This window comes from Catharus ustulatus, chromosome 1 (genome assembly GCF_009819885.2).
Source record: "Catharus ustulatus isolate bCatUst1 chromosome 1, bCatUst1.pri.v2, whole genome shotgun sequence".
In the NCBI taxonomy this organism is placed as follows: domain Eukaryota; kingdom Metazoa; phylum Chordata; class Aves; order Passeriformes; family Turdidae; genus Catharus; species Catharus ustulatus.
The window spans coordinates 133,603,694-133,630,068 of NC_046221.1; the positions used below are offsets into that span (position 1 = coordinate 133,603,694).

General features: G+C 37.6%; 2 protein-coding genes across 4 annotated transcripts in view; one reads left to right on the forward strand and one right to left on the reverse strand.

The window, feature by feature from the left end:
• The window catches only part of WWP1 (WW domain containing E3 ubiquitin protein ligase 1), a 61,265-nt gene extending 50,179 nt beyond the window's left edge, over positions 1 to 11,086 (forward strand). For all 3 annotated transcript variants that reach the window (XM_033077468.2, XM_033077478.2, XM_033077487.2), the window contains 7 exons: positions 3,009 to 3,142; positions 3,254 to 3,394; positions 4,300 to 4,420; positions 5,562 to 5,666; positions 6,989 to 7,085; positions 7,388 to 7,460; positions 8,908 to 11,086. In XM_033077468.2, coding sequence (XP_032933359.1) covers positions 3,009 to 3,142; positions 3,254 to 3,394; positions 4,300 to 4,420; positions 5,562 to 5,666; positions 6,989 to 7,085; positions 7,388 to 7,460; positions 8,908 to 9,007 — 771 coding nt within the window. In that variant the 3' untranslated portion in view covers positions 9,008 to 11,086. The remainder of the gene's footprint in view (positions 1 to 3,008; positions 3,143 to 3,253; positions 3,395 to 4,299; positions 4,421 to 5,561; positions 5,667 to 6,988; positions 7,086 to 7,387; positions 7,461 to 8,907) is intronic.
• A 1,614-nt stretch (positions 11,087 to 12,700) lies between these two features.
• On the reverse strand, positions 12,701 to 26,342 carry RMDN1 (regulator of microtubule dynamics 1). Its single transcript, XM_033077500.1, has 10 exons — positions 26,085 to 26,342; positions 25,344 to 25,455; positions 22,725 to 22,812; positions 20,879 to 21,038; positions 20,149 to 20,238; positions 19,448 to 19,503; positions 17,441 to 17,528; positions 15,806 to 15,836; positions 14,405 to 14,538; positions 12,701 to 12,899 (listed from the first exon to the last, which is right to left on the reverse strand). Exons 1-10 carry the CDS (start codon positions 26,196 to 26,198, stop codon positions 12,861 to 12,863), a joined length of 912 nt encoding a protein of 303 aa, XP_032933391.1. The 5' UTR covers positions 26,199 to 26,342; the 3' UTR covers positions 12,701 to 12,860.
• Between the last annotated feature and the right edge of the window lie 33 nt (positions 26,343 to 26,375).

Genomic DNA, 26,375 nt, shown 5'->3' on the forward strand with positions numbered 1-26,375 from the left:
TTTCCTGGGAGAGTGATCAAAATTAATATGTTTGATGTAATAATTTTATTTTCATCAATTGGATGTGTATGCTTCATGCAAACTGTTGTCTGAGTGTCTGAATACTGATGCTCTGAAAGATGTAACCAATATTTTGCGAAAAAGGCTCTTCAGTTGGTCTTGGTACCTCTTAGTATATATAAAAAAATGAGTTAGAATGTTTTGCAGAGTACACAGGGCCTTAATTTAAATATATATACTTGGACATAAAAGTCAGATAAGGAGGAGACCAGAAGCTGTCAGGGAGCTGATTCTCTGCCATCTGATTTCTCTTAAACTACAAACCAATCAGGCATGCTGTATCATTTTTTTGGTATCACTGAGTCAGTCTTCTATAGTGACTCCTGTTCTGTCGCATTTCTTTCCTTCCATGTAGTGATACAGTCATCTTTCCACATAATCATCACATCTACAGGTAGCCCTCAGCAACATCCCTCAAGGTGGTGAATAGTGAAACCAAAAATAGTAGATACAAGTGCATTTTCATACTGAAGAGACTATTGCCTTTTGTTGTTCAGGCTTTTTGTACAAAATTAGAATAAATACAAGCCAAGTGTAACATAAATGAAAAAATACTTTCAGACTTAAATTAGGTTTGGGTGGTTTCTTAGTTCTGTTTTTCTTATAGATGCTTCTTAATAAATGTATTCAATTATGACAATAACATCACTGATTTCAAGTGTTTTATGGCTGAGTTCACGATTTTTGTGCTGTCATGACAATTTTTCCTCATTGGGTTAACATTTTAAGTAGTCTGCCACCCTTTTTTCTTTATTTTAGTCCTCAGCAAGTTACAGGGCCACTTAGCAGGACAGCATGACAAAGCCAGTTAGGTGCTAGAGGCAGTGTTTCTTTCAGTTAGTGATTTTTGATCTTGTGTGTAAAAAATGTTAACTTTAGGAAAGCTATTTCGTAACAGTCCAGATCATAGTAGAAAACTTAATTAAAGTAAAGACAAATTGTTTTATTTCCTGAAGTATTTACGTGTTTATATTTTAAATTCTCAAAGTGGGGCAAGACCTGATGAGGTCTGTTACAAGGTTTGAGTGTTTTCATGGTTTATACTGGATGGAACTCTGCAGTGCTTCCTGGGATACCCTCTAGTGGCTTAAGATAGCTCAGATAATAATGCACCTGGGAAATGAAGTTGCAGTTTCTGTTCTTCCCACAGTTCTAAAATAGTAGTCAGATTTTTAGTTTTAAGTACTGAAGTAGCCACAATTGTTTTCAGCAGAAACAGGATTAAACATAAAGAATATACATCTTACTTAGTAATAAAAATCTGTTAAATAAAGTTGGCTGAGGCAACTTTTATATTTTGCCGTAAGATTATTATATATACTGAATAAGGTGATTTTAGAGCTTAATTTTGCAAAAGCAGAAAATTACAGTAATTTCACAATTAGAAGCCACACCTGATTATAAGCTACAGGTCCGGGTGTCGGCAACATTTTATTCTTTGTCCATATATAAGCCGCACTGGATTATTAGCCACACTTTCGTTTGCAGTGAGGATCCGTGTGCAACTTTCACAAAGTTGCCAATTAGTAACAGAATCGTGGGATTACGGCGTTTACTGGCTCGACCCTGCTTGGGGCGGCCGCCAGGGAGTGGCCCCAGCCTTGCTCGCCTCTGCCGCTGGGAGGCAGGGGAGCGCCGTGCCCGGCCGGTGCTGTCTGGAGGAGGGAGAGGGGCGTGCCCGGCCGGTGCCGCTGCCGTGCCCCCTGGGGCCGGGCAGCGCTGCCGCTGCACCGCCGGTGCCCCACCGCCCGGGACCGAGTGGGCTCCGTCTCGGCTCAGGGCTGACTCAGACTTCCGGGTTGGGAAATTTCCAAAATTTGTTCATATATAAGCTGCTCCTGAATGTAAGCTGCATTTCCGGTTTGGGAGCAAAATTTTAGTCAAAATGGTGCGGCTTATAATCGTGAAATTACTGTATATGCCCACATGCTGCACTTGAAATGGAATTTCTATCAGGTCACCCTCCCATGAGAAGAATAGACTAGTTTAAAAGTAAATAGATATATAAATAAACAAATAAATAAAGGCCTTTAAGAGAACTTCTTTAAGGTCTCCTTTAGCAGAAGAAAATGCACGCTAGACTAAACCTAAAAGGGGGAAATGAGGCAGGGAAAAAAGAAGGAGTCTAGGGGAAATGGACTGTTAATTGGCTCTTCCACTCACAGAATTTCAGCTGAGAGGAAAGAGAAGCAATGAATGCCATATATGGCCTATGTTTAGGATGGTTTTTTAAGAGCTATTTTAGTGAAGAAAATGTACTTGATAAAGCTGAGGGGAAAAGAGGGTTTTCATAGTTACGGTTGTGCTCTCAGATGCACTGAGTCAGCGTAGGGGTTAGTACTCTGTGTGTGTGTAATGCTGTGGCTTCAACACTAGAAATCAGCTTACACCCTATGTGCACGTATGGTGACACAAGTGTGACCATGTTTTGGGTTTGGTGGTTTTTTCCAGCTTCATGGAGAACTTAATTCCTTGCTTCTGTTACTCATCTATAAAAAAATGTGATTCCCAAAGCACTTTCTTACAAGCTGCAGCAGCATTCTGTAAAGGATGATGTTGCTGCATGTATGTATGTAGTAAAAAATGGCAGTTATACTCAAGGAGGATCAAATATTCTGATCAAGTAGGATAAAATAACACTTGGCACATTGCCTATTTACATAATTAAGGGAAGAAAGGATGAAGTCCTTTTATGAGAAGTGGTTTTTTTTTTAATCAAAGAATTTCTAAATTGTGATGACATATGCTTGGATAAATTTTGTAAATTTTTTTGCTTCCCTTTAATTTAATGTTTTGTTCTTTATAAATATGGCTTTATAAAGCTGCTACTGCTATTTGGTGCTTTTTATTATGTGAAGGAGAAAGAAAAAAAAACATACTTCAAGTTCAGAAACACTTCAGTAATTCAATAGTTCAATAAAAACTTAACATATTTTTCTGTTCAACAGGCATTGTTTCATGGGAAATTTATTGACACTGGTTTTTCTCTGCCTTTCTACAAACGAATGCTCAGCAAAAAGCTCACTATTAAAGACCTGGAATCTATTGATACTGAATTTTACAACTCACTAATTTGGATAAGGTTTGTAGTCTTATTTTTTTTGTGTGTGTTTGTGTGTGCCTTTGATATTTTGTGGATTTTTTTGTTTATACAGAATTCATTGCAATTTATTTTTTTTTTTTTTACATCCAGGGATAATAACATTGAGGAGTGTAACTTGGAAATGTACTTCTGTGTGGATATGGAGCTCTTAGGAAAAGTAACCTCACATGAACTGAAATCAGGAGGTTCAAATATCTTGGTAACTGAGGAGAACAAAGAAGAATATATTGGGTAGGAAGGTGTAGATGCTGAAAAGTATTCCATGTTTCTCCTGTTGCTCTAGTCTTTTTTGACACCGTGGTTTCTGTTGGTTTGGTTTTGTTTTGTTTTTACTTTTTCTTTACATGTTACTATGTAATTCTTGTGACTGTTATTAAGTGGTGTCTTGGTACATGTTGCTATCATGATACACAATTGCTTGGTACAAAAGGGGACCATGTGGAGAGATGACCTGTCATGCTCTTTTTATGTACCGTGAGAGAACGGGTGAAACTGAAATGAGCAAGCCTCTTTTCAGTAACCAGATAACAAATCCATGTAGAGGGAAGATATCAATTTGACAGAAGATCATAAAATTGTTTAGATCTTTGCTATAAATGTGGAAACTGAAATTCAGAATGGTGTGCAACATGCTGTGATTTCAACTGTTTTTTTAAAAAACTCTGCTATTCTTTTCTGCTTATTTCCTAATTTTATGACTGCCCTTCTTTATCTGAACCTCTGTTTCTGATATGTCTATTCAGTGATCTCAAAATCAGATGTACACAGACCCTTTTCTGTGATACAGTGTACGTCCAGTGCTGCACATAAAGTTTCCACTTAAATTATCTGTCTTCAGTTTCTCAGAGAAATATTTTCTATAGTATATAGATAAATTAAGGTTAATAATAATATTTCTTTTTAACTGGAATGGTAATCTAAGTTACCTCTTCCTGCTTTAGTATTATCTAAATTTGAAGATTGGTGATAATATAGTATAGTAGGTTCCTTATAGTTAATGGAATTGAACAGTGTGAGAAGTGAAACTTGAGGGATTTTTATGTGATGGGAACACATACACAATCCTATGTGTTTGAAGTTCTTCATGTTGAGTGCTAATTGATGCTTAATTCCTTTTTGGTTTTGCTCTATCCCAGGCTAATGGCAGAGTGGCGATTTTCTCGGGGAGTTAGAGAACAAACCAAAGCCTTTCTTGATGGTTTTAATGAAGTAGTTCCTCTACAATGGCTACATTATTTTGATGAAAAGGAACTGGAGGTGAGGTTTTCTTATTCAGCATTTTTGCCTTTTGCAGAGGTAATACATACAGCGAGATTGAACGGATAGGTCAGTGTGAATGTCTCCTCTGTGCATGCTGCGTTTGATAGCTTCTGGAACATGGAGAATTTATTAGGAGCAGTGGGATTAAATCGTGATGAAAATTGAATCAGTGTTTTGAATCAGTGTTTTGTGGTGTTCAGCATTAAAATGTATTTTGGAAAGTTTCTGTGAAAGTAAATGAGATCATAGATGGATCTCAGTCACAGACTTTTCCCTCTGTGGTAGATGGGTAGAATTATTGTGTAACAGATGAAGTTGATTGTTAGTGATTGCTTAGTATCAAATACATGGTCTGAGATAGGTTCTAGGGTTCTTATATTTAAAGACAGAAAATTGGAGGAACCAACAAAGCATGAAATGGAACTTTGCAGATCCTCTGTATGCAACCCAAGAGCTGATAACAGGGATTGTTTGCATGCTCCACATTTACTTAAGAATCGGCCTGGCCTGTGTTCATTCTTGGGCTTCTGATTTGGAGTAGGGACAAAAGGCTCTGTAGTGCTGTGCTCATTTATTTCTGTATGACTTTGAAAATTTTCCCTGTATATAATGAACAGTTTTCTGAAACCTTCTGAAGTTAAATAGGGAGGATTTTTTTCTAAGAAAAGACTGCTAAGACTTACTCAGTATTCAGTTTTGTAGAAGGCTTTGCCCTTAGAACTTTCAGCTTTCATTGCCTCTTGTAATGAATACTTTTCAGACTTCCACTTTGCAGTATGTTTTATCTTTATTAGTAGTAGCAGTAGCAGCAATTTAATCATCATTGTGGTGAAGATTTAATGGCAAGGGTAATATCCTCCTTAATATAAAAATCCTCTATGGGGAAGGTAATATCTTTTATTACTGAACTATTTGTTGGAAGATACCAAGTTTCTGGTATTCAGTCTTTCAGACCACACAACTTTTGAGTAGCTCTGTAAACTTGGGATAAAGGAAAATCTAATTGTGTAGTAAAATGAAAAAATTACTGGTCCTTTATTCAGAGCAAAAACTTTCATTTTTGTTACCATGTCTCATACAAAATAGAAAACACTCTTAATATATGTGTTTAATGTGAATAAATCATTCTCTTTTCCAGGTTATGCTCTGTGGTATGCAAGAAGTTGATTTAGCAGACTGGCAGAGGAACACTGTTTATCGCCATTACACAAGGAATAGCAAGCAGATCATATGGTTCTGGCAGGTATGTTAATCAGTTACATTTCTGAATTCTGTAGGTTTTGTTTTGATCTATAGCACAAATGGCATGTGGAGTGGAGGGCTGTCCAAATGAAGGTTCTTACAGCTTTCTTTCTTTTTTTCTTTTCAGAAAAGGAGGATTACTGGTCTTTAGGGAGGATACTTTAGGGTGAGAAATGGCAGATAGATACACACATTACATTTGGATGCTGGCTTATTAATATTTTCTTCTGTATCTTGTCCTTACTGATTAGTCAGTGAGGCTTATTTTATTCTTAATGATCTACTTTCTAAAAGTTCTTATATGTAGTACACCTGTACATTTTCACTTTCCAGTACCTGAAGGGAACCTATAAGAAAGATGCAGAAGGACTTTTCACAAGAGCATCTAGTGACAGGTTAAGGGGAAACAGATTAAAAAAACGGGTAGATTTAGGCTAGATATTAAAAGGAAGTTCTTTACTGTGAGGGTGCTGAGGCACTGGAATAGATTGTCTAGAGAAGCTGTGGATGCCCCATTCCTGGAGGTGTTCAAGGCCAGGCTGCATGGAACTCTGAGCAACGTGGTCTAGTGGAAAGTGTGCCTGCCGTGGCAGAGGGGTTGAAACTAGATGATCTTTAAGGTCCCTTTCAACCTAAACCATTCTGATTCCGTGATCTAAAAATGTCACATAGTACTTAGGATGATTTGTCATATTAACTGTTCCAGTCTAGCACTGACTAATCTTCACTCACATTTTAATGAAGTTGGCTAAGGAAAATCCTCAAATACTATTCAGGATCACAGTTTCTACAAATTTTCCTAAACAGAAGTCAGACCTAGAGTCTTCCTATCTTTTGAAAAAAATTACCATTTTAGAGATGCTTTTGACTGGGAAAGTGATGCAAATCAATTATTTCCTATCTTATTTATATCGTAAGAACTGATGATATGTACTGAACGAATCTATACCAGAAGTATCAACATCCATATGCAAGTTTTTCTTAGCCTTGAAATACCCAGAGTCTGTGGCTAGACTAGTGCTGTGTTTAATAACAATGGCAGTAGTCTTCATACAAAGCATTGGCATGATTTATATTTTAGTGTAGAATAAAATAGGTATTCTTCTTATTTGCTGTTCCCAGCTAAGAGTGGCTGGGAGCGCATATAATCTGAAATCACTGTTCTTTTCCCTCCACCCAATTTTGCTGAAGTAAAGAAATGCAAACTGCAAACATGGTGTATTTTTAAATGGAATTACACTTTTTCAACCATCTCATGGGGTTGTTGTTTTTGTCCCACTGTGTTAAAGCTTTTTATTAAGTAATTTGAATTTCTGTGCCTAGTTTGTAAAAGAAACGGACAATGAGGTTCGCATGCGACTTCTGCAGTTCGTCACTGGCACTTGCAGATTACCCCTGGGTGGATTTGCTGAACTTATGGGTAAGTAAAAGGTGATCAGAACTCTTTTTATATTGTCACTGTGTCATTTGCAAATGAACCATGCTGCAAGTGTACAGATAAGAAGGAACTTAATGTTCATCACCTTGGATCTAGAAGGACTTTTTATATAATAAATCCCATGAATACCTTTATAAACTATTTGGAAATTAGCTTGTTTCTGTGACAAGCATGTTCATATAACTAATGAACTCTGTCTGCTGTCTCAGTTGTATCTTATGTCATGTATATATAACGCATGCTACTTAAAAGGAACAGATTATACTTTTCAAAATCTTTTCTAGGAAGTAATGGTCCTCAGAAATTCTGCATTGAAAAAGTTGGTAAGGAAACCTGGTTACCAAGAAGTCACACTTGGTGAGTTGTTATGTGTAAACTTTGTGAACCTTTAGTGGTTTTTCTCTTCCAGGCTTGCATTGGCCAAATCAAATGAAATATAATTTGGATCAATTCTCTATGACGTGCCAGTGTTGAAAACTCTATTAGTTGCCGTCTTCTTGAATTTTGCAACTGTGCTGAACAGTTTGTCAATGTTGGATCTATCAAAAGCATGAGAACATCCTTGGTTAGAACTAAAACGTGTTTTCCTAATTATTTTAGAGAATATTAAGTAACTGAACAAGTCACTTTAGTAGTAGGTACATCGTTATTACATACAATTATCATGTGGTAACATTATAAAAGATAAAATGTATAGTCACAAGAAGAAGTAGCATGAAAGAAATGATAGCCTTCAAAACAGGGATGCTTAGCCAAGAATGCTGGTACTTTTTCCCACCAGGCTTTGCATGGGCCATTATGGGCTTGGCATTCCTGTGTGTACTGATCTGTTGCATCAGGTACACAGATCAGTTTTTTATATAAACTGTGCAAAATGGACACTCTTTCCTTTGGCAACCTGTGACAATAATATTCATCATACTTTTAAACTACTTAAGGCAGCAGCTGACAGAATGAGAGGACACAGTCTCAAGCTGTGCCAAGGGAAATATAGGTTGGATAATAGGAAAAAAAAGTTCACTGAAAGAATAATAAAGTATTGGAATGGTCTGCCTGGGGAGGTGTTGGAGTCACCATCCTTGGATGTGTTTAAAAAAAAGATTGGATGTGGCACCATGGTTTAATTGAGGTATTAAGGCATGGGTTGGACTCAATGATCTTGGAGGTCTCTTCCAACCCAGTTATTCTGTGATTCTATGAAGGGTATCCTCCATCTGACATTTTCTCCACTGGATTTTGTTTTGAGTGATGTTTGCAAGAGTTAAACATATCTTGTCTAGGACAGTTTGGGGAAGACATGGAATGAAATGTTTTGGCAGAAGCCTTTTGGGGCAAAGTTTAGAGGGGAAAAAACACCCACCTATATACAAACATGTAGCACGGAGACAAGTTCAGCTTTTTCATGCTGTTCTTGAAATTTGGAAATGCATCAAATTAGGATTGTATTAAACTTCATGCTGAAAACTTCCTTTTATATGTATTACTATTGTTATAAGTAATTTTTATTGTAAGTATCATGTTTTTATATGATATTTTTTCAAAGTATTATAGTTTCCTGTATCTTGGACAGCCTTTAGTCTTTCACCATTCTGTTTTTTTTTAATCTGGTAATAGTCTTTTGTTTCTTAAAATATTCCTCTGAAACTGTGTCTGTTTTTACTTCTTGTAGAAATGCCAAGGCAGTAAGATTGTGCTGATTATTTCTTTTTTCTAATTTATAACTTCTACTATAACAATTGAGTTCTGTAGAGTTCTAAATGGGATTTAGATAAACTTAACAAAATTCTGTTTTCTTCCTGCTCAGTTTTAATCGTTTGGATTTGCCACCATATAAAAGCTATGAACAACTAAAAGAGAAGTTGCTCTTTGCTATTGAAGAAACGGAGGGATTTGGACAAGAATAGAAGTGGCTTCTACTGAAAAAGGATATCTTGCATAATAAAAGGCCCAGCCAACTAAAATTGCACACTTAATTGTATATAAGCTTTTTGTTCTGTACAGTGATCTTTCTGGAACTCTAAAAGTTTAATTGTTCTCCGTTCTTCCACAAATATATGCAAAACAGTTCAGCCTTTTCTACTTTTATTTATTGCCCTTTCAAAAGACCAGAAAAACCCCTCCATAAATTTTGAAAGCAGACAAGAGACTTATTTAAAAAAATATATATAAAAATATAAATATATATACTAATGGGCTCTAGTTTTATAGAGCTTTAAGTGTATGAAAAGTTGCAGCCATTTAAAAGGGCCTGGATTTGCTTTATCTTGGCTTTATCAATCAGAAAAATGTTTAAACTGCTCAGTGTTCTCTAAAGAAACATCTCCAAGTTTGTTTTACTGCATGGCTGTTCTAAAAGGTGTTAAAGGCTTAGGCCAAACGTATCCTAAATATGTAGAAAGATGCTGCTGGTATTTGAGACAACAGAATCTGTTCTTCTGTCCATTTAATTTTTTAAAAATACATAAATAGCTGATATATCCCTCTCTACTGATGTAGCCAAGGTCATGAATAAAGCCTTTACTACTTGCACAAGAGTCATGTACAATGAGATGAATGTGATTTAATGTTGAAAGGAATTGGTGCCACTGTTCTGACTTACTGCAAGAGCTGAACAGAGTATTTTAATTCATTTGAGCAGCATTGAAATTTGTTTACATAGTACCTTGGGTTATTACCACGAGGATGTTAGGTAATCTTCAAAGAAAAAAATAATAAAAGAGAAAATATTATCCATTCTCTTCTTGGTCTGGTGTCTTGCAGGTTTTTTTTTTTTTGTGGTTTGTTTTTTCTTTTAAATTTGGTTTTGTTTTATTTGGTTTCCCCTTTCAATCTGTGATGTCCTTTTTATAACTTTGTAGAGTTATATTAATGTAAACTGAGCTATAAGGGTATACAAAAGGTAATGTGAATTTTGCTGCTTTCTGTGTTCTTGTTCAGTTTCAGATACTGGATCTAGAAAACTCAAAGGAAAGTTACTTAAGCGTTGCACAGATAAAATATTATTTAGAATTAAATACTCTCATTTCTCTAAAGTTCTTACAGAAATTGAGATGCACTTGAATTAAGTACTTCTAAAACCTGTCATCCTTTTATGTAGGTCAGGTTTGTCCTAAGTGCACAATAATATAAAAGCATTTTAAAATTAGTTGTATTGGCATTTTATTGGCATATATTTGCTGAACTGCAAAGATCTGTTTAAAAAAATACTACAATTTAACACCTTATTCACTTGAATTATATTGAATGCTACTTTTAGCAAACTGTGCTTCCTTATAGAGTAAAAATGTGTTTTAAATCACCATTTGTAATATGCTTTAAATATTACCTTGTAAATTCCATTACATTTAAATTACACAGAATTTTGTACACATGAAAATGATTTTAGAATATGATTCAACACGCTTGTGTTAACATATCATATTGCACTGTTCAAAGTGTACATGCAGGAAAAAACTGCTATATCTGTTCATTTATCTTTCCAATGCAGCAGCTGAATTCTGCCAAAAATTTATTTTTCTACATCTTGGATTGTCTCAAGGCTTTGTATTCAATAGGCACAGCTTACACTGGAGCTGTACCTGTACAGAGCTCTGGTCACAGCAGTGGTGCAGCAGGCCCAGACAGACTGCTGTCATGAACTTTTCTGTAAGAGCTTCAAAAATTTCCACCACTTTGAGGGTTTTTCATACACCACCAAATATATCTTCTGCAAAACCATGTTTATATAGCACTAAATTCATTTGAAGTGCAAATCCACTTAAATTATTGCTTATGCTGGTTAGAATGGAGGAAGTTTAAGAAAACAAACCAAGAAGGTCAAAGGCCAGGCAGCAGGAGTGTCAACTGCCTAAAAGACAAGGAGGGCTGAATGTCACAGTTAATGAATTTGCACTAATGGATGACTTGGTGACCCACTACCAACTGCTGAATTTTGTGAATCTGTGAGTAACTGAACAAATAAAAAAAGACAGCACATACAAGAATGTAGTTGTTTTATTGTTTTGGTAACTTCAGCTGTCTCATATCTGCAGTGGTTTTTCCTGGGGGTAAGGATTAGTAAGCATGAAAAAAACCAAATCCAGTAGATTTCTGTCCATGTGTATGATCTGTGAATTGGTGTCAAGGGCCTGACTGAAAGAATGGCTCCAGAGGAAAAGAAACCAAAATTAATATACCTGTGTGCATGAGTGTACAGTATTGAATTTCAGTAAGACTATGTTGTAATTTTTTTTCACACTTGAACTCCCCATATTTCACCTATATTTGGTGTGAGTAAGACAGCAAAAAGAGGGAAGGCAGCAATGGTTGCAGATCAGACCAGGGTACCAGAGAGGTAATACTACTTGAAGGAGCTGTTGTGTAGTTCATGGGTTTTGTTGTTTCCTTTCTTCCTGCAACTCAGCTGCTTTTCACTACACACTCCACAGCTATCACTCTGTACCTTTGCAGCAGCAACAGCACCAAGTAAAGGGGCCTCTGCCCTAAAGCTACTAGAAACAGCTATACAGATGTTTTTGTAAAATATGAATGCAGAAAATTCTCTCTCCACCCCTTCCACCCTGAGGCACTGTGACAGAGGACTTCATTATGATTCTATTTACTAATACAAAAATAATAATTACTTTATGGTAGTTTAGAAAACCCTGTTTTAACTGTAGTTTTGTGGCATCAGGCTTTAATTCAAGCCCCAGACTGTCTCTCAACCATGAATTTTTACTGCTGACTTAGCTTGGGCCTGGTTTGTTAGTCTAAGCAATTTATGCTCTTCTTCATCTTCCTCCTAGAGATTGCAATACCCTTTCCTAGTAAAGCAAATATTAGGTATTTCTAGTTAATTTTTTCCTAGGCTATTCTATTGACAAGACCGCATGTAAGTGATTGCATACCATTTTTTAATTATTTCCTCCGCTTTTTCTCTTGGGTAATTGGAATTAATTGTTTGGCTGGACACTTAACTTAGGTTATTTTGTATTTCTGGTGAAAATTCCTGCCGACATAGTAGAAAGAACAAGAAGAAAGTTTTATGTCTACAAACAGAAGTCCACATCCTTCCACATAGTAGTTCCTTTCTAATGTACTGCGAGTGTGTATTCTTCCTGTTGTCACAGTCTAGGGTAAAACATGTGTGCCCAGCTAATGTTTACGGCCACTAAATCATCAGAAAGCTTCTCACTGCACTTGCTGACATCACCCATAAAGGGTTTTTGTTAGATGTTCTCTACTTGTTCTTATTTTCTTCATTTTTTATTTTAAACCACAACACTTTCTGCAAAGTCAAACACTAGCATTTAAGAGTATTGGAATTAAGATAGTGCAGCCTTAAATCTGCAGGAACATCTGTAACTCTTGAAAGCCATTGAACTTCACAGGAAAACACTGTAGAAAAAACTGCAGGATTATATACCCTGTCCCTCCTTTCTTTAAACTTACTCTAGTCACGTTTCTCATTATTCCTCACCAATACCTTGTAGTTTAAAAGTGTAAAAAACTTAAACTGCATGCTATCACTCTCCCAGCCTTTTCTGTCTAATTATAAACCCTGCTTGTGAATGAAGCTCCCTTTATTCCCACGTAAATGAACAGACAGGATCACATAATGAAACATCTTCCCGTTCAGAGTTTAATAGAAATGAGAGGGAGATAAAAGGTCTGAGCTATACTTTTAGTAACAGCTTCAGTAAACCAAAGTAGTATTTGAGACCTTTTTCCTATGCTGCTCAAACCTGAGGCACTGAATTTCCATTATCTTGTTTCTTCTTATATAGAATTAAGTAGCTCCAAAGCTTCTTTCTGTACCTGAAAGAAATAAATGTAACATAACAGTCCCAGGTAGTTACAGGCTCTTCTAGCAAAACTTTCGTCACAAGCACCCTAATGTTTCACTGCAGTTCTGTAAATTCAGAACAGTCCTAGGATGAGTAATTTTTCTTCCGTAGTTTTAAAATGCTCAATACTTGAAATATGAATAGGAATAAAACACTTAAGCCAGTGTCTTCAGTGTAGTTCACTTACTACATAAAGGAAGTTTATTTGTCTTGAATACAAATATTAGTTCTTGATTTGCTGCACTCCAACAGTAGCATGCAGGAAGTTGTCCTAACTGACCATATCCAACCAACCTAGAGTTTTCAATGCTCTAAACAGTGACTAAGAAGTGTGAGACCATTTCTGAGGCTCTGTTTGCCTCAGGTTTCTGATTAAAACCTAATAAAATTTTAATATGATCTCTAACATTCATTAAAACACCCCCCAACAACAAACTGAACAAAACAGCAAAAAAGTCCAAACACCCTCTCCTCCCTTCTCAAACCACAAAAAATCCTCCAACCCAACAAACTTCTGGTAATGACACAGCAAGCCAGTGTAAGCCAGATACTTCTGAGTATCTGCAGTAACAAATGTTCAGAGAACCTAGTTATGCTGAGACAAGAATTCAAATGTCTTTGCACAGGCCAGTTTCCTTCATAGTGGACTATCAAGTCTAGTTCCCAATGAATTCTGCATTTTACATGTTCACCCAGAGAATGGGGAAAATGCCACCTTCTCAGTTCAGCAGCTCTGCACCCCTCTAAGAGATTAGGAAAGAGATGTTTGTACCAGGAAGACACAAGTAGCTGAAGCACATCAGTGGTTTAACAACTTGGCTACTGCACAGAATTCACTCCTGACTATACTTTTTGTATGGTTCCTAGAGATACACAAGTTTTGGGATTACTGGTTTCACGTGTGCCTCCAGCTACTGGTAACTGTCAGAAGAACTGACCAATTTCTTACACACCTGAGACCACTCCTCCCTTAAACATTTTGCAAGGCACTGGGTGAACTCTTATTTCCACTGAAAGATGTTACTAAAGGAACTCACTTTTGGAAGAAACAGTTTGAGGCTTACTAGCAAATCTACAGAGGGATTCTGAAACACTACCTCAAGTAGTGTTTTCTCTGCAGTGTGAAATGCAAAATCCTACCAAAGTATTTCTTACTTTGGACATTCAGAGTGGTGTATGGACATTCAGAATGTGCATCTCAACTGCAACATCATGCTAAATTGTTAGCACTATGAAATTACCATGAAGAAGAAAGGGTAACAGTTCTCTGCTATGAATGAAACATAGTATATCCAACCAGTGTTTTCAGAGGTGGCTAGTAACATACTAGAATTTTTTAGTGTTGATGTGATTCTGAATTGAAGGTGCTGAACTATTAACTTCCCCTGAGTTATTTTATAAAACATTCCACTGCCATGATATCATACATGATAGATACAATATATGATTGTACAATTACAGTTCTTAACTTCCTACCTGTTTGTCCTCCTCTGTCTGTGCAGGATACTCCTTTGCTTTGCTTAACCACAGAAGAGCCATCTTCTTATTGTTTAACTTTAAGTATGTTTTCCCCAAAAAGAGCAAATTTTTGCTGTAGAAATTTGGATCAGCTGCATAGAGACAGGAGAAAAGCTTTAGATGAGAATTAGCAGCATACTATTCTTTGGTACTATACGTTGATACTTTTTTCAGAAAACATAGTTTGGATATAGATCAAAAGGAAACCAGTGTATAACTTTCACTTGCTAGATTTTTGACTCATAAACAATTATATTAACTAGCAGTTTGCTAAATATAGTAAATGAGACTAGATTCCTCACAAAGAGCAAAGCAGTGAGCTTAGTGCATACCAGCTTTGCTTTGCAGGTTTTGGGCTTTTCTGGACCTAGTAGGTACAACCCACAATGCAACCAGCTTAGTGGGTATAGGCAAGGGAAAATAGAGCACATTTCCTAGCACATACAAATACCAGCTTAGTTTTTGCTGCACAGAAGAAAACAAAACTGTTTGCATCCACACTGAAGATTTTTTAAGGAGAGTTTTACACCTTGCTTTTATAAAGCATCATTCATTATTAAAGACTAATCTTGCCTGCTGTCCCTACTTATAACACAGGCTTTCTCTACCGCTGGATTTAAGGTCAGGTTTCAAAACACATGAAGGCATTTTGGAGGCAAATTTTGAGATGAAGTTCACTGTTCCAGTTCACAGCTGCATTACTTGACCCTCAGGGGAAGAATACTGTGAGCCTTTCCTCTAATCTTCATAGTTTAACTACAAATCTGTCATAAAACACTGTCTACCCTTGACTTCCCTTTATCTTTCAGATAGTGAGTTTTGCTTATGGCTTCAGTCCTGGAGAAATAACACATTCATATATTTTTTTATATCATCTGGACAGTTCAACTGTCAGATTGGCACTCTGATCACAGTATCTCTGAAATAATAAAAGTATGCTTTTTCTGTTTTCTATGTAGAATACAGAGGACTTTTGAACTCTAAGAAAATTCTGAAAAAGTAACACAGAATTCCCTTTTTTATTTCTTTTGCCTTCCTGCATTCCTATTGAATTCCTTAGGGAAGAGTACTTTATTCTCAGGAAGGTACAAATTTCACTTTATTATTTACTCTGAAAAAATCTTCATGTTACACGGTAAGTGATGTATACTAGGTGTGTAACATACTTTTAAGTATCTCTGATGAAATGTTCCAATGTAACAGCCAGTGTGCTGACTGGCACACATTTACCAGCTGATCATATGCTACTGTTTTGGGTTTGATGGCTACAGTTGTTAAGGTAATACTGATTGCTAGAGATTTACTTCAAGTCATCAATGCTAAAAGATATTTTTCAGTCAAACAAGCAACTAGCCTTACCTTCTTCTGCCATATGGAAGTAACGAAGAGCCTGTAAAAGACAAAATTGTATTCTTTAAAGTGGAGAATAAACTCAACACAATAGTCAACCTAAAGCTTTATGCACACACTTAAAGAAGGAGTTCCTGTCCATGATCTTATTTTTATTAATTCAGCATGCTACTGATGGTTCTCATTCAATGTACAATTAGATTTGACATCACCTCAAAAGAACTAGTACTTACCCAACTAACCCCCTACCACTTTTTCCAGAAGTGTAACTCCTATTTTTTCCTACCAAACTGGAATATGCTTTTCTGATTTAGCTTGTCAAGATAAATTTTGAATTTTGTTTGTACTATCCAGTACATCTGCAGTTTTCTTCATCCATTTCTCATGTATAAATGTAATAGATGAAACAAATCTTATGATTCAGGTTATTAATAAATATTTGAGAGAGAACTAACTCCCACAGAGCACCAGTTAGTAACCTCTTACATGAGGATAAACAGCTATGATACTCACACATTTTCAGTTAAGTTTCCTATCCAGCACATACGAAATTTCAGTCCATCCCTACCTTTTCCTAATGGTAGTTGGAGGGAAAAAGCTCTCACAGAACTTGAAAGTATGGACATATCTAAAAACACATTTTGTAGTGAAACTGCAAAAATCTTACTAGTACAAGTTTGCTTCTTCAGTGAATTTAAGGGCTACAGAACTGAATGCTGGGACTGGCATTATTCTGACAGTATTTGAAATCCTGGCTGACACTTTGTATTCTTCTGAGAGTGTTTTTTCAGCAAAACTTACAAGCTTGACATGCCATTAAAAAGTTTTATTTCTTTTTCAATTAGCTTTTAAATTGCTTTCTGTGTAACAGCAAGCAGCCTGCTACAATTACTTTTTAGTGACTCCTGCCCCCCCACTTTAAGAGAACAAAACAATTATTGGTTGCTTTAAACAAAGATTAAAACAGCTGCACCAAACTTTTCTATTACCAATTTAATTGTCAAGGTTCTATATATGTGTGGCTGTTTAAAATGCACACTTTTTTAAACACACAGTTTTAGACACACTATTTTAAAGGATAAAGATCTGAATAGTATGTTTTAGGGTGTATGACAGCAGGAATCGTCATAGAAAAGAGGAACAAAAGTACTTTCAATTGGAAAAAACCCACACCGTATGTGGCCAGAGAATGAAAGAGTATTTGTTATCTTAAGTAACAAAGCAAGCTGCTGCTTTTTGCATTTAATGTAAGGGGACAAATTCTATTAGAACTAGCAAATAAGTACATGGCATAACACCACCATATAATACACCAGCACTGGACTAGTAAGACAGTTAGTTGCAACAGAGCACAACAGTAAATGCAAACTAAGTTACATACAGTTTATTATTTTCTCATGCAAAAACTACATGAAATAATTTACACTATTGTCTGTATGCTACAGCCGAAGAAAAGTAAGGGTTTTTATGTTTTTAGATACCACTTACTCCCCTGTTATAGTCTCATTTTATTATTGACAGTTGTAAACTCACAAGTCCATGCTTATTCCATAATCAGAGGTCAGCTTTGTCAGGAAAATAAGTAAAAAGTTTATCATCAGCTTTGTGGGGGAAAAAAATCTCTGAAATATTTTCATACTGTACCTCTTGAAACGTGGAGGTTGGTGGTGTAGCAAACAGTGTTGCAGCTATTTTTCTTTGGTACCACGGCATCTCAGCAAAGGAGTAACACCTGAAGCAAAAAGAAACATTTTTATCTTACCCTTCCCATTTCTCTTGTTTTTGAGCAACAGTCTCATAATTGCTGTTGGACATAAAAACTAAATGTTGCAATTGTTGATTTTAAGAGTCAAAGCTGCAGACACACTGCAAGTTCTATAAGAGTGTTCTTACATCTGTAAAAGAAAATAGCAAGATGTCTGAAGCTGCTACTAAAGAAGTTTTGGTGTGTATTTCACTGGGAACTAACTACATTAGCTAAAACTGGGATGATTACTAAGCATGAGACTGATTTTGAGCTTGAATGATTTTAATTATTTTTGTGTATTTTGTTCTAATGTATTTGCAAAAGCAGCACAGCTGAGTAATACCATTGCCTTACCTCAACACTACTTTGCTTTTCTCAATTATTAATATACAGTAGATCTGCAGTACATTCCTGAGACTCTGATCTATAAGAATGAAAATAAATTCAAGAATCAAACCACTGTGCTCTAGGCTAAGCCATGCTATGCTGTTTTTCTATCTACTAAACAACACAGATAACCAATCAGTCACCTATCTTATTGGCACTGGAAGAATTAAACATTTCAAGTGCACAGAACATTCTGGGTGCAAACATTAAACAACGATATTCACTTTAGCAGCCTCCCACAATGAGATTACAATTGTTATTCACTCTGTAAAATACAGCATTATAGAGGTGGTGAAAAATGAGTAACTGTAAATGTTTGGAGGAGAGGGGGCAAGAGATGGAATACACAGCCAGAGTTGAAATGCTGTCATTCGATGTGCCTTATCAGAAAGAGATTCAGTCCAGGACAGAATAGAAAGAGAAAAGAGAAAAATACTCAAGAACTGGTTGATACTAAATGCCAGTTTCAGATCAGAATGACTCTGGAATTCAGTAATGAGTAAATATTCAGTAAATATACAACACGGGACTATTTTAGAGCCAAAAGAAGCATTAATCTAACATTTCTGATCATATTTTCTAATTTTTCTTAGGAACAATGTCTTAAGTGCTTTCCAGAACAAGTTTCCTATCTCAAAACTGACGCTTAGTCAGTTGGTAGCATATACTTCTGCTTAAAAATCTGGACTATTGCAATTGTTAGATCATGTGGGAATGAATGGTGGATGCTGAAAAAACAAGGTTTCCATTCTCTCAATCTTACAATAGAGATCTTCAGTAAAACAGTGTAACACCTTTTCGTTATTTGTCTGAAAAAGACCAAAGTACTTCTGGAGTCTCTCACTAACACATAAATGATACTGCTTTCCATGACACCACCCGCACGGAATACCCTGCTTACTATGGAAAGTTCAATTTCCAGTCCATTTGCCTGCTATGTAACAGTAATTCTTATTATCATTTTCACTGAGCAGTAAATTCAATTTCAATGACTTTTGGTTAATACGTATGTATTTATAAGCTCCCTTTATTTAACACAACTTTAAAAATACTCTCTCCTGTCAGATAGCTACAGAAATATTATAGGAATACATCTAATTTTTGACAGCTTTTCAGAGATTGTATTAAGTTGCAGCCATCACTGAAATTCACTGTGAAGTCAGTGCTGAGCTTTCACTCCATTCATACAACAGAACAAAATGAGCTACAACTTGCTATCACTGATGCCCACTATGGATTCTATGCAGCAAACAACATGTGCAAAAAGAATTTTTAATAGTTCCATACAAATAAATTAAATGAAAAATTATCTTTCATCTTTTTCAACTGCATAAGAATAGCTAGACTTTTTCAAGGCATGATGTCCTGTATCTGTTCAGTATGTTTTCATGCTTGCATCAAATCATTACAAGTACATTCCAAATTATTCCAAGCAGTTCTGCAATTCATGCAAGATCTTTTATAGTCTTGTATTTTTCTGTGCCATATGCTAACTTTAGTTTGAAAATACATCTTACCAAATCCCTATAAGATGAATTGTTGTAGCATCTTTTGGATTCAGTTCAATGGCTCTCTGGTACAGGGAGAAGAAAACAACACAATAGGTAAAGAAGTTGTTCTGACACACGGATTAAAATACATTTTGAAATAGACCTGTTATCCTACTGTTAATCAAACCAGACTGGTGTGTAGAATTTCAAGGCAACACAGTATTTATTCAGTGCACAACTTTATCAGCTCACCTTCAAAAATCTGATGACACTGACAGATGTCTGAGCACTTCTCTTTAATAAGTTATTGAAAGTTGCATTTGAGACATGGCATGTTCAGATTTTGATATAATCTGTGGTTATACAAAATTAGTAGTTCTTTATCTTCTCCAGTATTTGCCCTTTACTGTTACATAATCCACAGTTAAAAGGACAGCCACACTGCCATTTCTCAATATCACAGTTACAATGGATCTAGTCCTAAAAGGTCTCTAAAGCACTTCAAGACTCCCTTCTAAAGTGATTTAGTTTACTGCAGGAGAGAATTTGTACTCCTTGTTTCTGGGGCATTTCTAGACCATATATCACAGTAACTGCAAAAACAAAGTGCTACTAGGAAGTCTGAAGAGAAGTATGTTTTCAATATTTCACCAAAAATTAGTTACCAGCTGTCACACAATCTACATACTAGACACATTAATCTTGTCATATGCAAAAAACTGCATTACCTGGAAATGATCTTTGATGATAATAGCATTTCCAATTTTAGTCTTGATTCCTTCATAGTCTCCAACATCACTGAGGCAAATTCCATACCACTGTAATTCAAATAACAAAAATAAAACATTCAATACAGCACTATACTAATAGTACATTTTAAAAACCTTGCAACCAGAACAGCTGCCATCACCACAAACGACAACAAGCAATAAGTATTTGATGTGAACAATCAACCAACATCAGAGCAAGCTGCTGGCCTGCATGTGTAAAGGGAATCAATGTCCTCTTCTGATCCAAGATACCAAGGCAAGTGACTACATTTTGCTACCTCTTTGCCTGTGAGAAAAGCGGACCAAAAATAAAAAAAGGGCAGAATGCAGCCAGGGCCTGAAATATTTCCAGTGAAACTCAAGAGAGCCCAGAAAAGGCATGCTGAATGTAGGATGTATAACATTTTTAAGGCTACATCAGGGTAGAAGGAGCTGATTACTGTAATCACCCTGATCAGTCACTTCTTTCCATGGTCCTGCACACACTGAATGTTTCCGTTTCCCTAGAGGAAGTTTTCCTGGAAAAGTCTGAACTCAGATCTTCCAAAAACATTAGGCAGGCTACAAACCTCATTCATTCTCAACTGAAAAGTTAATTTATGCTGAAGTTGCCTAAAACAGCACAATGATATTTGTTTTGTTTTCAGTTATTTTGCATGGCTCACCTCAGTTATTTTGTATGGCTCACCTTGTGTGCTGCAGAATTTGATTCATTTTTTTCAAGTGCCTTTTTTGCATACTCAAGGGAGTCATATGTCAGTTGTTTCTTCTCCTCTGCAGAAGTACTGCCAAGCTGAGCCAGATCCCGTGATGACCGTGCCAGCCGCCATAACAACTCTGCATCATCACTGGTTAGGAATAGAAATACTGATGTTTTAAAGCAATCAGGGAAACAAAGCAAAAAGGAGTTTTTTAAAGTATATCTCAAGTGGGTGATAGGACAACAGTGAATCATCTGTCCTGCTATGCACAACCCCAAGGTAACAAACAGCAAATGAAAACCCACTATTATAGACTGTCTAACAATACCTTTGTTCTGCCATTCTGGTCTGCAGAGCAAACACATCTGCAGGAAAGGTTTTTGTTTTCTCAGAAAAAAGATGCAGATTTAAGAAACTCCAATGGTATCACTCAAAACACCAGAAAGAAAAGGAGGACTACTCTGTTCTTAGCTAAATAGTATTTTTTCCAGCACTCTGCTGATTTGTATTCATGTTTACTTTAATGTTTAAATCACTATGCATCTTTTTTTCCTCTAATTGTACTTATTAAGTTCTTCCTAGAAAAAAACCCACAGATTAGCCCTACCACCAGCACATAAACCTCTACATATATGTATTTACTTATATCACTTTAACAAATGGTGTATTGTAGGTTACAGTCTAAGCTTAAGGACCTTAAGTTTTGTTAACATACTGCTAGGGAAAACTGTTTCATTATTCTTTAAATAACTACCACTTGCTTACTACAGTAATTTCACGATTACAAGCTGCACTGAGTATAAGCTGCATCGCCGGGTGTTGGCAAACATTTCGTTCTTTGTCCATAAATAAGCCGCACCTGATTATAAGCCGCTCTATCGTTCGCAGCGAGGACCCGCGTGCAACAAAGTTGCCAAATAGTAACAGAATCGCGGCAGGGCGGGGTTTACTGGCTCAGCTAAGGCTGTGCAGGCTCGGCCCGCTCGGGGCCGGCCGCTGCTGCCACTGGGCTCGCTCACCACGGCCCGGCGCTGCCCCATGGTGGCAGGCAGGGACGGAGCCTGCCGGCACCCGCGGCGGCGAAGGCAGGAGGGGAAGGAGCGCGGTAGGCAGGGGTGGAGCCTGCTTGCTCCTGCCGCAGTAGGCGGGGGCTGGAGCCCCCCGCTTACCCCACGGGCCATGGGAATGGCAGCACAGAGCCCCCGGCTCCTCCTCGAGCCGTGGGGATGTCAGCACAGAGCCCCCCGCCTCTCCCCCACCTGAAGGAGGGAGCTCCCCTGCCTCCCTCCCCCCCACCGCCGGCACTGAGCCGGCCCCACCCGCCGCGCAACACAGTAACCAATTTGTAACAATCGCGAAATCCTGGGTTTTACTGGCAGGTGATCGGCTTGGCACCCTGGCTGGCACTTCTGGGGTTGTAAATGTCAGAAAATTATTCCCATATTAGCCGCTCCTGAGCGTAAGCCGCATTTCCGGTGTGGGAGCAAAATTTTAGTCAAAATGGTGCGGCTTGTATTTGTGAAATTACTGTAATTTAATAGAGACTTTAGAGTCTTTCAGAATTTTGCAGTGTATTTTAAGGGGTTCTTGGAGTAACAAAACAACCAATCATGACTGAAAAACTCAAGGGTTAACCCTCACCTTCTACAACTATCAGTTCTTTCTTCATTCGTTTTTCCATTAGGAGGAAAAAGATCCCAAGTCCTTCTTTCCTACTTATATAAGGGTGAAAAATAGGTTCTCCAGCATTCCACAATGAGAGTATTAGTTGAAAAACAGACACAGAAGAGCACAGAAAAGAAGCCACAGTATTGTCCCAAAACAATGAAGTACCTATTTTTATGCTGAACCAGCAACCGATACAGCTTTTCAGTTTCTCCACTCCCATACAGGTAGTCTGCTTGTTCTATCACATCTTCCACTTATGAAGGTATTAAAATTGTGGAAACAGAACACATTATAGTTAATTAAGACATTATCACCAAAACCAAAACATTTCAGAGCAAGACAACCTAGCTGAAAATGAGGTAGCTCATTTTCAGGCCATCATTTCAAACCTACAAGCACAGGAGGATTGATAAGCAACATGTACACTGCACAATGAGGATGCAAATTGGGGTCTCTCCAGTGAGACTACAACAGCTTTCAGCAAGACAGCTTTGCCTGCTGGACAGATTTAACATTCCAAGGTGTCTCTCTCATTGAATCAGACTACTACAAAAAACTTACTTTTTAACTCGTGAAAATGGCAGAAAAGAAAAAATGTACAGAAAATGGACCAGAACAGCAAGCACAACAGAGAGTTGAGACAAAGTCCTTTTATTAGTATATGTGGAGAATTTAAATGTTACAATAACAACGCAAAAACCACTGAGCTTTAAAAAATATTCTTCATTCTCAATATGGCTCCACAGTTTTGCCAGAACATTACTGCAGTTTGAGTGGGTCCCATTATTCACTCACAAGCCAAAACACTCACTGAAGTCCTCGGGATTTTCCCAAAAACAACCCCAAAAAATACAATTAATCTACTGAAACACCTGCGTGTTCAAGAATTGGCTTTCTAGAGTATCAATTTGTGAACTAAGCATCATTATTTTAATGATACTTTATTTTTCTAGAAAATACTCTGAAACACAACAGTGGTGGGGGAATATAATTTACCCAACTGGATGAATACAATAATACATAAATATAATATTATATAAATAAATATAATACTTGGAATAGCCGACAGGAATCAGAACTATCAAGCACCACATTATAGAGGATTATAGAATGAAAAAGATGGAATTAGAAGGAAAATAACCCAAAGGGAAGCAGATAGGTAATTCTGTTGATATATGTAACTGTACAGGAGAACAAATTTCAAGTTTACTCTTCTGCCAACCTTTAAACATTAAAAAATTATCTTTTAAGTGAAAAGTCTTGTCTAACTTTTTGCAGACCTTTTACTTATGCTCAGTGTCTCTTTGGTATCACTCCTGGGTCCATGATCTAACTTCGAAGTCAAAACATAAGCTCTAACCCCTTTAATAAAAATGAATCTTGTTTAGAAGGTTTCCTTTTTCAAGTTACCTACTAAATATGGTAGCCACGTTTAAAGGCAGCACAGTTTTCTTTACAGAAGAAGTAAAACATTGAAGGCTACTGAACACAAAAGCCTGCTCTTTAGCTTAAAAAAATCCCAGAATATAAATCAATGTTTTCTGGATAATTTTTAACCTTGCTGTCTCTAAATGTCTTCTTTCAACCCTCTCAAATACAAGATAAAGGTCTACCTGGACTTTGGATTTTAGTGTCCAAAATGAGCTTCATAGTACATCTTCAGTATGATCTTTACTAAACAGTTATGTTTCCTTGCTGACCTGAACACTACTAACATACCTAATGACTAAGTGCTCAGAACTCATAGCCTTTGAATGCATTTCCCACAAGGTGTTTTATATAAATTATTATATTTTTATTACTTCAGAGTATTTTTCAGGTATTTCCATTTTACCCTTATTTGCACCATATTTATCACGTCTTGCATAGAAAGCCCATTAGCATTACTTTTCTTGGCAATGTAAATGTCTGATTCATGTGGGAGCACTGAAAACACCAAAGGGAACTAAGCAGTGTTATTTATGTTCCTCATAAGAAATGATGAATTCTTTATTTCTCATTACTAGTATTCCTTAATTGTGTACTGAGTAGCTATATCAAATCTATTCACTGATGCTCCTTTTGCTATAACAAAAGAAACAGCTCCATATCCATTAAAAATTTATTACCTGAATTTTTATTTCTATCTGCATAAACATCTAAGACGCTCCTTTTTTGAGACACAGAGAAACAGGTTACCTGATCTGGTTACTACCTCAACTACACAGTGAACACTCATCCAGTTTAGCCTCATTCTCCTTTCAGTCAGGCTTACTCTGAAAATCCTCATTTAGACAAATTTTAAGTCTGCAACAATATCCCCTTTTAAGATATTGTTACTGTTCTTCTTACAGTGAGATTATTCTTATTCAAAGGATATGAAAAAACGTATTACCACTTGTTAAATTGTTTTCTAGTAGGCAAAGCAAGCTTTTGCTTCCCCTTTTTAGTGTTACAGAAACAGATGTTTCTCAATTTCACATGAAGCACTATCTCACAGTTGCTCAATGAGAGTTAATCCGACTGGGCAACAAATGAGTTATTATCCACCTTGTGCATGTGCTCTATCCCTGATAGGAGGAGCTACTAATCTGCTTTTGGTTACACCTGAAATAATCACTCGTTGAAGTGCTACCACACCATCCACAACCAATCCAAAAGCACCCTATCACGATATGACACTGCATGCAGTCTTAACAGAAAAAAATCAAAAGCATTACACCATTTTCCTCTATAATTCTAGCACTAAAAATTTTAAATTGCACATCGGAATAACCAAAGTACTTTAAAATTTGAAAATATTACCTTTGAAGCTTGCATGAACCTCAGCAAAGCCAGAAATCAGCTTATGAGCTTCATAAACCAAAAAGGACCCTGCTGAAAGCACAACCCCTCTCTGCAGGTTTTTTCTAAGCACCTGTGTAGAATCATACGATAGATTAATGATTAATGAACATTAGGATTCTGAGTTATAAAAGACTGTTCTTGTCTGTATCACCGGTTATATTTCAGATTCTCAGGAAAAAAAACGAACAAACTTTAAAATGTTAAAAAACCCTCATAAGACAAAACGCCACTTCATCAAGCGGATATTTTAAGTATATTCAACAGAATGATTACGCCTGAAAACACGAACAGCGCCCTAGACTGGACACGAACCATAATACGGAGCAAGCACAAGGCTAGAAGCAAAAATCAAATGCGTACTGCGACCCCAGGGCTCTGCTTCCGCACAAACAAACCAGCCCTTCGCTACGCCCCGCGCTGCCGGAGCCTCCGCCCGCCTCCCTCATGCCGGCGGAGCGGCTCCGCGGGGGCGAGCGGCGGCCACACCCCGTGGGAATCAGGGGGAAGTAGGTTGGAAGGGCCTCCAAGACCACCGAGTCCAACCCACGACACCCACCCCATCCAATACAGCATGACACTGAGCATCACGTCCAGTCTTCCCTTAAACACCCCCAGGGCCGGTGACTCCCCAACCCCCCGGGCAGCGCATTCCAAGTGGAAGCGGCCGTGCTGCCCCGCACCGAGTGGCACCCCCGCTACCTGAGTCCCCGGCCACCCCCGGCCGCAGGGTGCTGCCTGTCGCCGGAGCGCTGTTCCCAAGCCAGCGGGGCCACGGTGGAAGGGCCGCGCCAGCGATGCCATAAGAGCCGCCATCGCCGCCAACAGCACCGCCCCCCGCCTGCGGAGGAGCCGCTCCGCCCCGCGGCCCTGCCCGGGCTCGGGGGCACACAAGGGCAAGGGCCGCCCGCTCGGCCGGGCAGCCCGCCGTGCCGAGGGCCGGACATTGCGTGGCCGGGCCCCGAGCCACAGCGGGCCCGAGCGGCCGCCGGG

What these genes read in the sequence shown, in the direction of transcription:
- RMDN1 (XM_033077500.1), bottom strand. Translation starts at nt 26,198, where the DNA reads ATGGCGGCTCTTATGGCATCGCTGGCGCGGCCCTTCCACCGTGGCCCC. An exon ending in CAACCTCCACGTTTCAAGAG is followed by an intron (nt 15,837 to 17,440) that starts GTACAGTATGAA and finishes TGTCTTTTACAG; the next exon opens with GCTCTTCGTTACTTCCATAT. An exon ending in AGACAGAGGAGGACAAACAG is followed by an intron (nt 12,900 to 14,404) that starts GTAGGAAGTTAA and finishes TATTTCTTTCAG; the next exon opens with GTACAGAAAGAAGCTTTGGA.